The sequence below is a fragment of the Emys orbicularis genome, chromosome 1 (assembly GCF_028017835.1).
Source record: "Emys orbicularis isolate rEmyOrb1 chromosome 1, rEmyOrb1.hap1, whole genome shotgun sequence".
NCBI lineage: Eukaryota > Metazoa > Chordata > Testudines > Emydidae > Emys > Emys orbicularis.
The window spans coordinates 148097301-148114448 of NC_088683.1; the positions used below are offsets into that span (position 1 = coordinate 148097301).

Below are 17148 nucleotides of genomic sequence, written 5' to 3' on the forward strand. Positions count from 1 at the left end.
TCCCATCTACTTTCTTCCCTGGTTGGTTGTTGATCTTGCAAACTCAGTGTGAAAAGATAAAACAACCATTTATCATGAGGCAAAAAACAAAACAAAACAAAACATGGAATTACAAATGCAGAACTTTATGACATAGGGAGTATGGGATGCAATAAAATAAAAATAAACCCAGTTTTTTATCTTCATGGTGAACTAATTGATCTTTAAAATAAACTCTGCCATTCCCAGCCATGTTTGATAAATCAGCATGCATGGTAGGAGTGTTTTGGTTGGCTGTGGAAATTTCCGAAAGGGACATGGTTTATCATCAGAAGTTGCTGCTCCTCACTGAAAATGGCAACTCTGCAAACTCAAGGGGTGAATTATCTTTCCCTTTGGAATGTCGTCGGTTATGATTGCCATGGATACTGTAATCTTCCTTGTGTCCGTTCAGTAGCCTTTTTCTGAGTAGCCCTCTTTTCACAAATATAGCGATATTGGCCTGTACAGTTATGGGAGAAGGCTTCCCCAGCTTTGAAAAGTGCACATTTTTCTCCAGGCTCTTGTATCTTTACTGGAAAACTTTTAAAAGAAACATTTTATTGTCAGACACACCAGACTTGGTGAAATCACAAACAAACTTATAAAATTGATGTGCCTAAATCTTGAGGGTAGATGCCAGATACAGACAAAGAAAGAAATAGCTTTGGTATGATTCAGGACCCAGGACAAGCAGAATTGATTAAAAAGTGTGAATTAATTTGGGACTTATGAAAATTGGTGGACTAAAGAGTTGACTAGGGCTAGACAGACTGCAGGCTGGTTTTGAGCAAGTTTCATTCATTCCACACAACTCTGGCAATGAACCCCAATCCTGCCTGGCAGCCCCTCTGCCTTTCCCTCACAGCTCTGCCAATGCCCCCTCAGTCCTGCCGTACAGCCCCCCTGCTATTCCAGTGCTGGGCTCCTCACATGGCTTGTATCACTGTGGGCTACTACCCTTTTTCAGGGCCAGACTTTGATCCCCTTAACACATAGGTGAGTAGTCACTCACAGCAGTAATCCTGCAGATATTAACTGGATTAATACTAATGTGGGTAACTGCTCACTAATGTAAATCAGGGGGTCATAATCAGTCACTTGGTGCTGGCTAAAAAGGCTTTCCTCTGAGACAGAGCTTTTAGCCTTACCTGTTATATGTAACTTATCTCAGACAAGCATGTCTAGCAGTCTGACCCACTTAGGGCATTTATAAAAACAGCTTTTTTTCTTCAGAATCATTTTCTGACAATAAATTATCCAGCCAGTTCTACTTCGACCTTAATCTCTGTGCCTCAGCTCCCCATCTGTAACACGAGCATCATGCCTCCCCCTCACCTCACAGCAGCATAAATTAATTTATGTTTGTGAAACACTTGGATACTATAGTGATGAACGCCTTAATTCTGCCTTCATATCTGGCACTGAATGCAGTAAATAAGGCCTAGGGGCATGGATTGAACTATGAATATAAAACAAAATATAGCACATCCATTCTGTGCACTGACTGAGGCAGCTGTTCTATGGAAATACAATAGTATGTTGTCATGTAATTAAAGACTGTATCACAGGGGAAATCAGTAGGAGGACCATGGGCCAAAACAGGACTGCCACATGCTTTTGAATGGACAGCAAAATCTTTTTATTTACTTATTATTATCATTATTGTCACTGTGGTGTCAAAAAATGTTTCTCTGGAGTCTGGACCTTAACTATACCTTGACCAAGAAATTTGGACCTTAACAAAAAATAATTGACTACCTCTGCATAATGCTATGCACAAGGGAGCTGAATTAAGTTTGCACACAGAACCTTAAGTCAGGTATTTCCTAACTTTTGAGTGCTTGAATTTGCAACCCTAATAATATTCTTGTAATGTATTTGTGTATGTGTAATGTGACTTTATTACTTTGACCCTTTAAACCCTGCTCAGTTTGGAGCATTCATTAACAGCACTTCTAGAAACTCAATAAACAACTCTGATGGAAATTCAATCAGTGATAACTCTGTTTGTCCTTCAAAAAGTCTGTGCCGTGAAACCATGGATCCAGATAGCTCAGTCTGAATCTTCATATTTTTATCCATAACATAACAAAACAAAAAAATCCTCTCAACAAGAAAAACTCAGCTCTGTAACCAAAACAAAACATATGTAGGACAAGTCAAATGTGTCCAGAGACCCCCGTCCTGCTTCCAATCAGCAAACCCCACTCTCTACTTCCAAGAAGGAGCTCAGCCGATATATATGATCTTTCTGAGCCTACCTAGACTCAGCTGAACCTGATGGCTTGGTCCCTGAAACCCCTTGGAGGGATTTAACCAGCCCTTTCCCCACAAAAGCCATGCCACTGTCTGACTCTATGCCTCTTTCTAGAGGAAACATCAGCCCAGGTGTGTCAGGGCTGTGGGACCTACTTTAGTGTATTGAATAATCTTTATTCCCCTTCCCATTGACATAGTAAAAATTTGGTAAGAAATACACTAGGATATAAAAAAACCTGAACCATTTCTAGGTGTGGCTGAGACTTACAGGTCAGTGGAGTGGGCTGTGCCATCCTGCCACACCCAGCCATGACCGATTGCCGTACGGGATAATCCAATCCAGTGAAATGAGGCCTGAGACTTTATGAAACTCTGTGTGGAAACAAAAGCAAATCAGCTCAAACCCCGGTATGAGTGTGTGGATATAAGGGATGGGAGGGAGTCTAATGAGTCATGGTCACAGCCAGCATGCTGAGGTCCCCGGAAGTTGGCCAAACACATTCTCCTTTTTCCCCAGAAGACCTTTGAGTACATTTTACAGAAAATATTTCTGAAATGTAATTCCTTCTTCCCCCTCATCCTGTCTACTTTCCCTCTGGCTGGGGAAAACTGATGGGGACTCTCTAGGGAAACTGCTACTACAATGTCATTAATTATCCAGGGGAATTACTGTGGAAGGAGAAGAAACACTCTCTTCTCAGTGAGCAGAGAGCACTAGCCCAAGAGAATCTTGGGCCTTGTTAGTGAGATACTAGAAATACATTTTGGTCTCTCGCCACACCCCCACCCACCCTTCAGTAGCTGTACTGAGCATTAAACCTTAGACCTGGTGTCGTCACACTTCCTTTAAGCCCTTCAGGTAGTTTTAGAATTTTTATTCATTCCCATCTATGGTACCCATAGTCTGGTCAAGCTTTCTTAGGAAATTTAGCATGGAAAACAAAACAGGGCAGTTTAGTGGGTCACATTATCCTGACAACATGGACCATTCATTTTATAACCATATTCTACTTCCCCATCACAGGGATATATGGCAGGTATAGTTTAGAATATACAGGAAACAAAACAACAGGGTAAATTCCCTACCAGCTCTTCCTTGTTCTCTATTTTAAGCAGTAGGGATCCCCAAGAAGAGCAGTATTCTTTACTCTTGTGCCATGTTTTCATTTCCTTTGAAAAATGGTAACACTTCTCTCCATGCTGTATCCAGCTCTCTGGGCAAGGTCTGCATTTATCTCCTTGAAAAAGAGACATTATAGATCCATCAGATTTCTGTGTGATGCAGTTTCATGTGAGGGGTCATAACGTATTAGCTGCACTGGCATGTTCGTGCACCACCATTCTATACTGGAATAGAGTCTTCAAGTGGCACAAGTCTGTGATTTGAAACTAAAAGTAATTAATTCTGCTGCTGAGTCTGTGTGTCTCAGGTTCAGCTGATGCTGGCCATGAATTTGGGACTATTAGAAAACAAACATGCAGAATCATCCCTGGTCCAGCATAGCCTCACCCTCCTTACTGAAAGGAGGCTAGCACCATTATTGGAACTAGGCCAGGCACCATCTGCCCCAGAGAAGAACATACGTGCAACCAATGTAACAGAGAAGAGACTGAACTGCAGAGTCACTGTCTGCTCAAAGGTCCAACATATGGGGAGGTGCAAGTAAGATACATCCCCAAATTATCAGGAATGATAAAGATTTTTCCATTAAAAAGTGAAAAGGAAAAACTGGGCATAAGCCTGCAACTTAATTTTTTTTTTTTTTTTTTAAAAGAAAGACTCCAGGATTTCTCTCATCTGCCACCTTTTAGCACAGTCCTTGGCATGTGCGTCTGCAAGCACAGTCCTAGAATGGAAGAGCTTGATCAGGGGTTTGGGGGAAATGTTGAACAGGTGTATGCTACATCCCACTAGTGTGCTGACTTAATGCTGATCCACTTAAATGCTGACCCAGTATCGTCAGTGAATTCCTATTATCGACGGTCACAGAAATTGCAATTATTTGTGGGCCCCATGAACAAGAGAGGAAATGAGAGCACCCAGGGAGGAAGGAAACAGCATATATGATAAGTGACATGAATGAGACATGAGTCAGTTTGTCATTTGTGAGTCACATCCTGTCACTCCCAAAGGAACAGAAAGGAATTGGGTGACATACATTGGAAACAGATATGCCCATGTTTCAAAACCCTGAAGTTAGAGGGCCAGGGATCATTGAGTATAACTCATGCTGGATTCCGAACATTTTTGCATAGAATTTTTTTGTGGCTTTCAGTGTTAACAACAATTAGCTCAGGCCCTTGGGCAGTGTGTGCACAGGGAGAGAGGAACCCTGAGAAAGCTCTTTTGTTCATAATGACAAGGTGAACAGGAGTCTACTGAAACACAAATGTTATTTTATAGGCTATAACAGAATAGTGAACGTGAGTCACTACCTTTCATGTTCACAATATTTGTGAGGTTTGTGTTCTTTGCTTGGAGATCATCTCTTTGCTGGTGGCAGTTTTCCAGTGTTTTCTGCAGTTGGGTGATATTGTCCACAATTTCACATTGCTTGTTGAGAGTTTTGTTCTGCAGAACTAAAATTCAGAATAAATTCACACATACTATACCACTTGTAAATTTTGTAAGTTTTTATAAGTTGCCTTTTGTTCTATAGGTCTGCTTAGAGATATGTTTATTTTTTCAGATTTTTTTGGTAGTTAAGGAGCTAGCAAAATAGTAAATGCTACTTGGATATTAAAAAGAGCACTGGATGGTTTTAAAATGGAACATATGCAAAAACAATTGACAATTTAGTTTGATTTCTAATCTCTGGGGTGGAGGCAGTGAATATTTTAAGAGACGGAAAGGCTGTCAATTTTTAAGGGCTGATTCACCACTCTGTTACTCCAGTTTTGTGTCATCATCACTCAAATGAAATCAAAACTAGATATACTGGTGCTGCCAATATCCAAGCTAAGTAGCAAGGAAAACAGGTAGAGATTTAGGTAGAATGAAGTAACAGGAGTGCACATGGATGTGCTCAAAAAAAAAACCTAAATAGAGATAAAATCCATTAAAATATTGCTGTAACTCAGAGGTACAGCACACAACATTGCTACCATGAAATCCAAACAAGCCATGTTGCGCTGGATGAGAGAACCTGAAAAATCTGATGCCTTATCAAAAGAGATGGAGAAATCACTGGAAGGAAGGAGGGAGCTGTACATAAATTACATGACATTTTTGGGTGATTTTCAAGACCCACCCACTCTCTTGTAACACTGGAAAAACATGTACAAATAAGGACTCATCTACCTAATGCATTATATAATTTATAGACAGTACCAAAGGAAGGAAGGAGACCTAGAACAATAATCTTGAGTGCAACTTTGAAATCCACTAAGTAAAAGGTTCAGAAGAAAAGATGAAAAGTGAAAACATTTAACAATAACACTAGACAAAAGAAGGAAGGAATCAGTTGATGAAAGAAGGAAGGATTGGTGGAAGGAGTAGATGTTTTCAGGGTACAGGGGAGGGAGAAGAGGACAGAAGAAAGGGAGGAGTTGATCTTCTCTTTGAAGAAGTCCTCAAGATTCTGCACCGGGAAGGAGGAATAGTGAGAGTGGGGAAGATTTCAGCTTCGAGTCAAAGGCCACAAATAAGTGACAAGAGTTGTGGGAACAGGGTTCAATGAGGGTGGAAAGGGTTATTTGGCAAGGAATCCAACCACTAATAACATGAAAATGTCCCATCTTAACAATATGTGCTTCATCTCTAGGGGAGGAAACTCTCTATGGGAAAAGGGAGCAAAGTAAATTGAATTTAAGGACTCAGCCAACTAGAATGTGGATGAAACAGGCAGGTGAACACAATTATGCTTAATGAAAGCATAGAAGAAGATGAGATCAAATGATCATGAATAAATAGCCATTTTTCTGTTGCTGGTTCACCTGGAGCAAAAGACACATCTAGTACTGTCCCATGTACCTGGAACATCTTCAGTGACATGCTAAGATTCCAATGAGTTGTTGTGGAGTTTAGTGAACTCAGATACTAGTGACTTGGTGTTTAAAATCAGATACTGATCATTGGCTGCTTACTGACCCAAGTAAAGCTCTCAATGATCTTGTCTAGACTACAGTTTTTGGATGTGTCTGCTAAAATATGTTGATTGACAATCAATGAACACCACGTAACCAAAAAATCCAATCTAGACAAGGACAATAATCTCTACTCTCCATCATCCTCTGTCTCCTGGTCCTGTACTCTACACAGATCCTGAACATGATTTTTTGTACAGTGATTTGTGGGTCGTGAACAGAGGAGATGCAGAAAATGAAATACATCTGGGAAAGGCAGCAAGAAACGCCAAACAAACAAGCACATGAACATAAAGCAACACCGCAAGGCATAACACAGCATTGTGCTCCTCACAACAAAGTGCTTCTGCAACAGGGAAACCGCAGCAGCCTTTTTAGTGTGAGTGGGAAATTCGGGAAGTCATGGGGCATGGGGAACAGGGGTCTGTTGGAGCAGAGAGGAGGTAGAAAATGCTTTAGTCTAATCACAGGAATTGGCTGAGGAGGATGCAAGGTGCTCAGTATATCTGGGCCTATTTGTCTGTTGCCATATTCTTCTGTCTATATGTGAGTTTATTTTGTTTCAGTGCCATCATTTTGGGGTCCTGCTGTGCACGGATTCCCGTTGCAACTTCCCCAGTGGCCATAGTTTAACAGACTTTCCCTAAGAGGGTGCATGACTTCATTATTCTCCACCAAGTGCCCCATACAATTATATGACCAGTTCATCTATGATTAGTTTGTCATTATTGGGTGATTTCCTGTAATGCCCAAAGGTACAGGAAGGAATCAGATGATGCCTATAGAGAATGGATATGCCCATGTCTCAAAACCCTGACGCTAGTGAGCCAAGGATAATTGAGTATGACCCCTGCTGGGTGCCCAACACTTCCCGCAAAGATTCTTTTGTGACTTTCCTTGCTATTAACAATTAGCTCAGGCCCTGGGGCAGTGTGTGCACAGGGAGAGAAGAACCCTGAGAAAGCTCTTTTGTTAATAAGGACAAGGGGAATGAAGATTCTAATGAAACAAAAATGTTACTCTAATGGCTATAACAGAATAGTGAGCTTCAACTGATACCTTTAATGTTCACAATATTTGTGAGGTTTGTGTTCTTTGCTTGGAGATCATCTTTTTGCTGATGGCAGATTTCCAGAGAGTTCTGCAGTTGGGTGAGGTTTTCCAATAATTCATGTTGTTTGTTGGGATTTTCATTCTGGAGAACTTAAATTAACACTAAAGTAACAAAAACTGTGCCACATAAAACTGAAACTGCAGTAACCTTTATTAAATCAATTGTCTTTTGCTCTATAGGTCCGCTAAGAGAAATATTTATTTTCTTTAGATTTATTTTGGTATTTAAGGAGCTCGCAAGTTAGTAAAGCACTACTTGGATAATAAAAGAAAAAGACTGTGGTTTTGTAACCTGACTAACAGACCATAATATATAATATAGAACCTAAACATAATATACAACCTACACTGATTTTTAATCTCTGTTAAATTGGGAGAAAGGGTAGTGTTACTATCCCAAGCTCAACACACAGAATAAGTTTTGTGCCATGTTAGTCATCAAAATGAGGCACCACTTACACAGATTGTTTTCAAAATATGATCATGCTCTGAGCTCCACTGGGCTCCTCCTCAGTGGGGCCTGAATATGCCCATGGGCTCTCCTAGGCTTCTTTGGCATGGCTCCTTTTTGTCCGAGGGGGAATTTAAAAAGTATTATCTCTGAAATGCCAGCCATGTTGAGCACCAGAATTAGCTGTTTCTCAAGGCAGATTGTGCTGATTTGTGATCCCCCCTCTCCTTTCTTACATGAGGAATTAAATAGTTAAAGTTAGCATTTAAATTATCATCAGTGGGCATCTGAGTTAACACCTCACTGAGAGGAATGGGGCAGTTCATCCCTTTCAGGGCTATTGTTCCAGAATTGTTTTTATATGGAGATATACCTTAGACCTGGAAGGGACCTTGAAAGGTCACTGAGTCTAGTCCCCTGCCTTCACAGCAGGACCAAGTACTGTCCCTGACAGATTTTTGCCCCAGTTCCCTAAATGGCCCCCTCAAGGATTGAGCTCACAATCCTGGGTTTAGTAGGCCAATGCTCAAACCACTGAGCTATCTCTCCCCCTCCCTTTAGCATCTTTTGAGGTTTTCTTTGCAACCATAATAATAGACTGACTTTTTACAAATGAAAGCTGGGATTCTGCAAAACTAAATAGCATCATCTAAAAAAAAATTGTTAGGGGGCCATTCAGATGAGAGGGCACAATAGTGACATGGGAAATATCTGCACAGCATTGTCCTCCTCACATATAAGCACTTCTACAAGAGGCGAACCACAACAATCTGCTGAAAGGAAACCACAACCTCGTTTTAGTCAGAGTGGGCAAATTAAGACGTCAAGGATTAGGAAACCCATCTGAGTAGAACAGGAGGTGGGAAATGATCTAGTCTAATCATAGAAAATAGATGAAGATGCAAGCTTGTTATTATATCTGAACATGTGGTTTCTTCTACATATGAGTCATCTATAGGGTATGGTTTTCAAATTGTCTGTGAAATGATAGTGTTGATGGTGTAGATAAACAAAGTAGCACACTGCCAGTTAGTGCTGTGGAGGGGGTGAGCTTGAAGGTCTTTCTGTAGTAAAGCCTTTTTGTCTCTTGAATTTGTGAATCTCTCTCTCTCTCCATAGGCCAGGTCTACAGTAGAAACTTTTGGCAGTTTAGCAATGTCAGCTTGGGGTGTGATTTTTGCAATATTATTTTACTGACTAAAACCCTAGTGTAAACACAGTTATACTAGTAAAAAAGTGTTTTTACCAATACAACTTATTTTGCTCAGGGACCCGTTATAAGCTATACCATCAAAATCACCTTTTTGCCAGTATAAGCTGCATCTACTCTAGCACAGTTTGCTGGTATATCTATACTGGCAAACCATTTCTAGTGTAGATATGGCCTTATTGATGAGTTTATCTTGTTCCAATGTCATCATGTTAAATTCTTTTGTGCATTAATATTTTGTGCAAATTTCCAAGTAGTCATAGTTTAACAACATTTCCTTTAGTGTATGTCTCTAGCTTAATCTCCACCAAGTGTCCCATAAAATTATTTGATTACATCAGCTTTAATTAGTTTCCTCTTCCCATAGAAAAGAATCATTGCATTTGATATGGTTCCACATGGGAAATTATTAGTTAAATTGGAGAAGATGGGGATTAATATGAGAACTGAAAGGTGGATAAGGAACTGGTTAAAGGAGCAACTACAATGGGTCATAGTGAAAGGTGAACTGTCAGGCTGCAGGGAGGTTACTAGTGGAGTTCTCTGGGATCGGTCTTGGGACCAATCTTATTTAACATTTTTATTAATGACCTTCTCACAAAAAGTGAGTGTACTAATAAAATGTACAGATGACACAAAGTTGGGAAGTATTGCCAATACAGAGGAGGACTGGAATATAATACAAGAAGATCTGGATGACCTTGTAAATTGGAGTAATAGAAATGGGATGAAACTTTAATAGTACAAAGTGCAAGGTCATACACTTAGGGACTAACAACAAGAATTTTTGCTATAAACTGGGGACTTATCAGTTGGAAGCGACAGAGGAGGATGGCTATATTGGTTGGTCACAGGATGACTAAGACCCATCAATGTGATGCAGCCATGATAAAAGCTAATGCAGTGCTAGGATGCATTAGGCGAGGTATTTCCAGTAGAGACAGGCAAGTGTTAGTACCATTATACAAGGGACCAGTGAGACCTCACCTGGAATACTGTGTGCAAATCTGGTCTCCGATGTTTATGAAAAATGAATTCAAACTGGAACAGGTGTGGAGAAGGGCTAATGAGACGATCCGAGGAATGGAAAACCTACTTTATGAGAGGAGACTCAAAGAGTTTGGCTTTGTTTAGCCTAACCAAAATAAAGCTGAGGGGAGATATGATTGCTCTCTATAAATACATCAGAGGGCTAAATACTAGGGAGGGAGAGGAGTTATTTAAATTAAGTTAATGCAGGGGATGGTATGATGAGGTTGCCTATGATGGCATGTGGCCCATCGGCGACTGCCAGTAGCAAAAATCCCCAATGGCTGGAGATGGGACAGTATATGGAGAGGGCTCTGATTTACTATAGAGAATTCTTTCCCAGGTATCTTCCTGGTGGGTCTTGCTCACATGCTCAGAGTTTGACTGATTGTCATATTTGGGGTCAGGAAAGACTTTCCCCATGGGTCAGATTGGCTGAAACCCTGCTGTTTTTTTGCCTTCCTCTGCAGCATGGGGCATGGGTTACCTGCAGGTTTAAACCAGTGTAAATGGTGGCTTCTCTGTAACTTAAAGTCTTTAAACCATGAGTTGAGGACTTCAGTAACTCAGCCAGAGGCTAGGGGTCTACTTCAGGAGTGGGTGAGTTTCTGTGGCCAGCAATGTGCAGGAGGTCGGACTAGATAATCACGATGGTCCCTTCTGACCTTACAATCTATCAGTCTATTAATCAAATGGGTATAAATTGGGAAGAGAGGTACCAAGGCATAACTGACTACTGAGGACTCCATACTTTGGTGAAGATCTGTTTTTGAATGAACAATACAGTGTATCACTCTAATCTTACAGCACTTATTCTTTGAGTACAGAATGCATTATCTGAGAATATACAGGTATATGTGTTAAAACAATGGAGCTATGCCGATATACACCAACTGAGGATCTGGCCTACTTAGTGTCTTCTCTGCAAGTACTTACCCTTAGCACCCAGGACACCTATTGTTACCAACAAGACCAGGCAGAAGATTCCAAGAATCACTAAAATGAGCTGCAGGTGTGGAGGCAGAGAGGAAGAATCTAACAGAAAGGAGAAGGAAGAAAATCAAATAAAGTGAGCCCCCCTATCCTCAGAATCTGGTGTCAGACTGAAATTTGTTTAGGCAGTATCAGTGACACATGGACAGAATCCAACCAAGCAGGACTAAAATAAGAACACAGGGACTGACATGCTGGATCAGAAAAATTGTCCTTCTAATCTACCATCCTGTCTCCAACAGTGACTAGTACCTAATATTTCAGAGAAAGGTGTAAATTCCATATAAAGGACAATATGCAAAGACATCCCTGTGGAAAAGGTTTCTTCCTAACCTCAGGTAGTCGGTGATTGACTTATGCTCTGCAACTTGGAGGCTGTATACAAAAACAAAACAACAACAACAAAAACCTGTAATAGTTTCCATTCATTAGCTGTATAGCTAATGAAAGTGACTGTAGCAAATAGACACTTTTGTTGGTGGCAGATTTGTGAAGTTCATGAACATTTTTCATTTCATTCAAAATTTTTCATTATTTTTATTGTTTTCATGACAAAAATTGAAAAAAATTAACAATTTTCAGTTAGTTTCCAATTTTAAAAAAAGTGTAAGCATTTTGCTTTTTTTGGGGGGGAAAGGGTTGCCCCATTTTCTGTCACCTTTTATCTCCCCCTCCCTGATAAAGTGGGTTTAATAACCAAAACAAAACATAAAACCCAAAACCTTTAACTTAAACAACATTTTTGAAGTGAAACAAAATTTTTCTTTTCAACGCTTTAATTAAAAAAATGAAAAATTTCAACCAAAAAATCTAAATGATTTGATCAAAAAGCCATTTTTGTTGAAAAACTTTTTGATGAAACACTTTTGATCAACAATAGTTAAGATCTCTCTGTCTGCTATAGACAATTTGGGCCCAGATTTGTTATCAGCTTCCAGTAACAGGACATTAGCAAACACTTTTAGAATATAGATATTCAGGCCTGCCTGTAAAGGCCTATACTTTAAGAACTTAGGTGTATTTTTATCACTTAGCTAGTTATCGAGGTATAAAACAAAGAATCAAAATCACAGTTCACCTGCGTATGGGCCTTCTCTCACTAGGATAGTCTGAGGCCTTGTTCTTAGGCTAAGGCCTTTGGCTAAGCAGCAGGGGCAGCCATAAACTGGGAAGTGTAGGGTCACATCCTCACATTCCAAACCAGTCAATTGAAATAAGGTGCTATTAGGAAGATGATCCTGTCCTGATAGTGCCTATCACCACCAGATAAAGAAACAAATCTTCAGATGGTTAAAGAAAACTTAGTTTGATAGCATCCTGTCTGGCAAGAAATCACTTATCAATGGTTGTGGTTGTGAAACCCCCATTTCTGTATTGTTTTATCTCTATGGCCCCCACTTTTCTATTGTTAATCTGTCTGGTTCTCTAATTGTTTCTGTCTGCTGTATAATTAATTTTGCTAGGTGTAAGTTAATTAGAATAGTGGGATATAATTGGTTAGAGAATTATGTTACAATATGTTAGGATTGGTTAGTAAAATTTCAATAAAATGATTGGTTAAGGTATAGCTAAGAATATTACTATATAAACTGAGGTCTATCACGAAGTGGGGGGGAAGGGAAATTGGAATCATGTTTGCTAAGAGGGGGGAGAATGGGAACAGGGACACAGGCAAGGCTCTGCAGTGTCAGAGCTGGGAAGGGGCACACAGGTTCTGCAGCGTCAGAGCTGGGAAAGGGGACACTGGGGAACAGACTCTATTGGTGTATAGAGATAAGCCCGACTGGTGTGAAGGGCTTCAGAATATGCTTGCTTGGAAACTAACCACAATAAACATTGCATTGTCTGCGCTTCGGACTTCTGGGCTTTTGCTGCTTGCTGTCTGTGTGACAAGAACCAGGGGAGGGGGTGAAGGGACAGCCCTCTAACAAACACACTAGAAGAATGTTAGTTATTGGAGGAAGAGGTTTGATTCTTTACAGTAAAACACCAGCATATATAGAATTAGAAGCTTTTAAAGCACAGTACAGTACCTTCATTCATGGCCTTCTCAGCTCTCTGTCTGCTTTGCTGTTCATTAGGACTATGAAATTTCAGCTCTGAGTAGGTCACATCCTGCTCACTCATTTCTAGTGGGTTATAGAACAGAGAGTTTAGACTCAAGTGTATTGAGATGGATGATGGGATATGATGAATAACTGACATGACATATCTATGAAACTCCCATCAGAGCAAACAAAGAGCACCAGTACCTATTTTATGCCACAAATAAGCTGTCTTTTAGAAAAGCCAACAAAGGTTCTTGTGATGAAAAGAAACCATATACTAGAGCAATGAGTCCAGTGTGAATTTCTTATCACTTTTTCTAATACAGTGTGGAAATATAGTTGAAAGGGGGCTCAGTTTTCAAAACTTTGGGAATTGCTGTTCTAATGTCTGACCTCTGTTTAAATTTCCAGAGAATAAAATTTCCCAAACTGGAGCTGTCAATACATGTTAGTAATTTAAAAATGAAATTAAAAACAAAACAAAAGACAAAAAATCAACTCATTAACATTGAAGGTTTATAAAAACAAACATTAGAAAGTCAGGTTTTGACTTAATCTTTAAAAATATATATATTTGAAGGACAAAGTTTTCAAAGGGGCCTCATGGAGTTAATCATCCAGCTTCCACTGAAATTCAAAGTGAATTGAAGTGAATTTTCCTAAGTGTCTTTTAAAATCCCACTTGAAAACTGTGGTGTGACATTCTGGGAATCTGTCAATGTACATCTTTTATCTGAGATTTTGTGGTCTCTGTATGTATGTTTATCAAGCAGCAAATGCAATTTTGAATATGGTGCTGGTTGCCCTCTCTTTTCTCTTTTTACCTCCACATTGGACAGAAATCCCCATGGGTGGCAACACAGGGAAATGGAGCCTACAAGTCTGTCTTCAAAAGAGACAGTTATTAAGGGCTATTAAGCAGTGAACAGACCTGGTCCAGACAGAAAAATAGGAAAGCTGAAGACTGGGAAAAGCCAGTTTGCTTAAACTTCTTTGCAGGGATTTGGGATTGGAGAGTGGGATATCCCCAGCAGCAGAACAAAAGAATCAGGTGTTGATTGTGAGACATATAAACTTGAGGGACTCCTACAGCAGGGAAGGAACAGTAAGCTTTGGACAGGAGAGAGCAAGAGAGGGGCCTGCTATTGTAGCAAGGTGTCCTGTTTACCTGCAGCACCAGCCAAAGTCAAACAAAGAGAGCTGTCCAGTGGCCTGGAACAGAGAGAGAGAGTGAGGGAGCGAGAATCCATGATTCCGGAGAGAAACTGTGTGCAGGAGACAAAGATCCCGGACACCCCAGAGGGCTCTGCCCAAGCCCAAATTGCTCTCCCAAGTGGTGAGGAACCTGCGGCAGGGAGATGTGTAGACAAAATGATTATTTTGCCTAGATCTGTGTATGTCTCTTGCTATCTAAGTAAAGAGTAATGGTGTTTAGAAACTCTTATGAAGCCGATGGGTCTGTGATGAGTTAAAACAGTAAATCTAGAATGCCCACAAGGCTGGAGTTCTGCGAGAGGATGTGTTTAAGCTACAGGAGAGTCGGGGACGGGGGAGGAGGAGTCAGCACTGGTCCTAGGAGCCTATGTTAATTGGGCCATGTGGCTGCATTTCCATGAAGTGATAACAGGCAGCCTACACCCACGAGATGTGCCAGAGAAGCCAGCAGAGGAAACACTTCTGCACTCTATTGATAGCCAAGGAAGCTTCAGAGCTCATGGGTCCAGTCTGGGACTCCACACAGCAGCCTGGGGAGTGTCCAGCACAGAGCACTCTTCTAGAGCTGCATGTGTGACATATGGGAGCACAGACTCCAGAAAAACTTAAAGTGAGATGCTACTCTGAAAAAGTAACTATGTAAAACTGATACCCTCTTACCCAGTGGGTATGTACTCTGTGCATATTCAGATCATAGTTACTGACTTAGCTTAGTGTCAAAAATAAGTTAGAATTTTTTTAAAAATTCCTTTTAGCCCCATAGAGCCAATATAGCTCAGACAGAGGGAACTAGTCTATTTCTACTTGTGCATCACCAATTGGAATAGAATTGCTTAGTAAGTTCCAATCAATTGTATCTGTACAAACCTATTACCAACAAAAATTAAAATATGCTACCTATAATTGGTATCGTCCATAGCCAGACCCTCACTACATAATTTCTAACACCCTCAATTCTATGATAGAGAGCAAAACTCAAAATCATCATCCCAGCTCCAGCTCTGGGAAAACAGTGTGTCATATTCCATCCTCGGAAAATGCAAGAATAAAAAGATGAGTCTTGCACCATGCCTGAAGGTCAACAAACCCAGGCTCCACCAAAATGATAAGAGCAATTTAAGGTGAGCACCCTATACCAAAAACTCCTGGGCCAGAGACCACCTGAGTTCTTCTCAAGAAACTGCTAAGAGAAGCAACATGAGTGTGATTATATTGTATAAAAATAGTACCTTGCCCCTTTTCCTGCCCTTATTTCTAACCTCTCCAGGTCCTTTTGTATTTTTTCTCTGACTTCTATAGGGTTCAGAATATCATCTAGTTCAGTATAATTTTATCTACAGCAACCCAAATCATACCTACTCCTGATTTAATACACTGACATGAGTCATCACACTTTAGTTTTGGACCCTCACCCATTTTTCAATCAGTAGGACTGAAATCATTTCTCAACCAGCTTCAATTTATTTTTTCAAATAGGATTTTTTGAATGTTTGTGAACAATGCTTTGCTAAACTCGAGATCTGCTCCATAGACTGCCTTCCTGGGTTGGAAAAGATCTTATAGCTTCAATGTAAAGTTTTCAAAAGTGCCTACATCATTAGCCATTTTTGAAAATGTTTACCCTTGGTGTTTAATGTTAAAACAACCAAATACATTACAGAAGGCAAAAGGAGCACAAATGCAAATTCACATGCTGCAAGGACAGCCCATACTAATGCTAATGTTAATGCTGATTAATGCAATAGTAATGTTTATAACCACTTGTACTAAATTTAGAAGAGAAAAGAGAAGACTTAGAGTTAAAAGCCAACTTACTTCAATTATCTAGTCTAATAACAAAAGCTACTAAGACATTTGGTGATGATACCTGTGTGGATGTCAGAGATCCTTGGCTGGAGTCCTGGAATAGACGTGTTGATATCTTCGTATGGCATAAAAATATGAGAGAGAGTTTGTCTATCGTGTTAGTAGAGAGTCAACATAAAACAAGGGAGGAAAAAATTATTTGCTGTGGTGTTCCGGCTACAACTGCACAGGAAGTTCGCACATAACTGGTTTGAAGTGAGCTACCCCCTCACAAAGTGTTCAGAGCAAAAGGATTTTCATCTTTATGGGTTAAAGCATCATTATGATCAGGGGTCAAATTAAAAAACAAAATTAGTGATACTCTTCCAGGCTTCACCCACAAACCAAATTTTCCCCATTTGAGATACGAAAATGTCAGCACATTGCATAGATGTTCAAAATATTATCCTGTGGGCTTTGCTTGGCTTTTCAGGCTTCGCTCCCCCTCAGAGAAACAGTCATGGGAAGGCCAGATTAAGGCACAGATGTAATATGCATATGCCCAGGACCACAGCTCCCAGAGTTGTGTGCTGGGATCAGAGTCTAAGCATTCATGAAGATATGAATTTTCCTAATTCTTATGGTTGCAAAGAAAAGGATGGAAGTGTGAGCCAAGTGTAACTGATGCCGTGACTTCTACATAAATCTGCAGACAGCCTCCAGAAGAGGTAAGAGCAGCAACCATCAGAGCCAGGGAAAAAGCCACCTGTCCTCCCAGCAGCCACCAGAGCAGATCTGGGCCCTGTTGCTGCAGGGGAGGGGAGCTGACTGTCTGGGGATTTTGGATTACCCCACTGGGCTTTGTGGGATTGGTTCCCCCTCAGTGACCTTGTCTTAATCATGAAAAAATATGTTTTTTAAAAAATGTCAGCTAACTC

At 40.4% G+C, this 17148-nt stretch overlaps 1 protein-coding gene across 1 annotated transcript; it reads right to left on the reverse strand.

Moving 5' to 3' along the window:
- Positions 1–389: 389 nt before the first annotated feature.
- LOC135888417 (oxidized low-density lipoprotein receptor 1-like) lies at positions 390–14460 on the reverse strand. The gene is made up of 8 exons (XM_065416259.1): positions 14379–14460; positions 13196–13291; positions 11106–11204; positions 7426–7569; positions 4687–4860; positions 3367–3527; positions 2549–2652; positions 390–561 (listed from the first exon to the last, which is right to left on the reverse strand). The coding sequence occupies exons 1-8, from the start codon at positions 14458–14460 to the stop codon at positions 390–392; spliced, it is 1032 nt and encodes a 343-aa protein (XP_065272331.1).
- Between the last annotated feature and the right edge of the window lie 2688 nt (positions 14461–17148).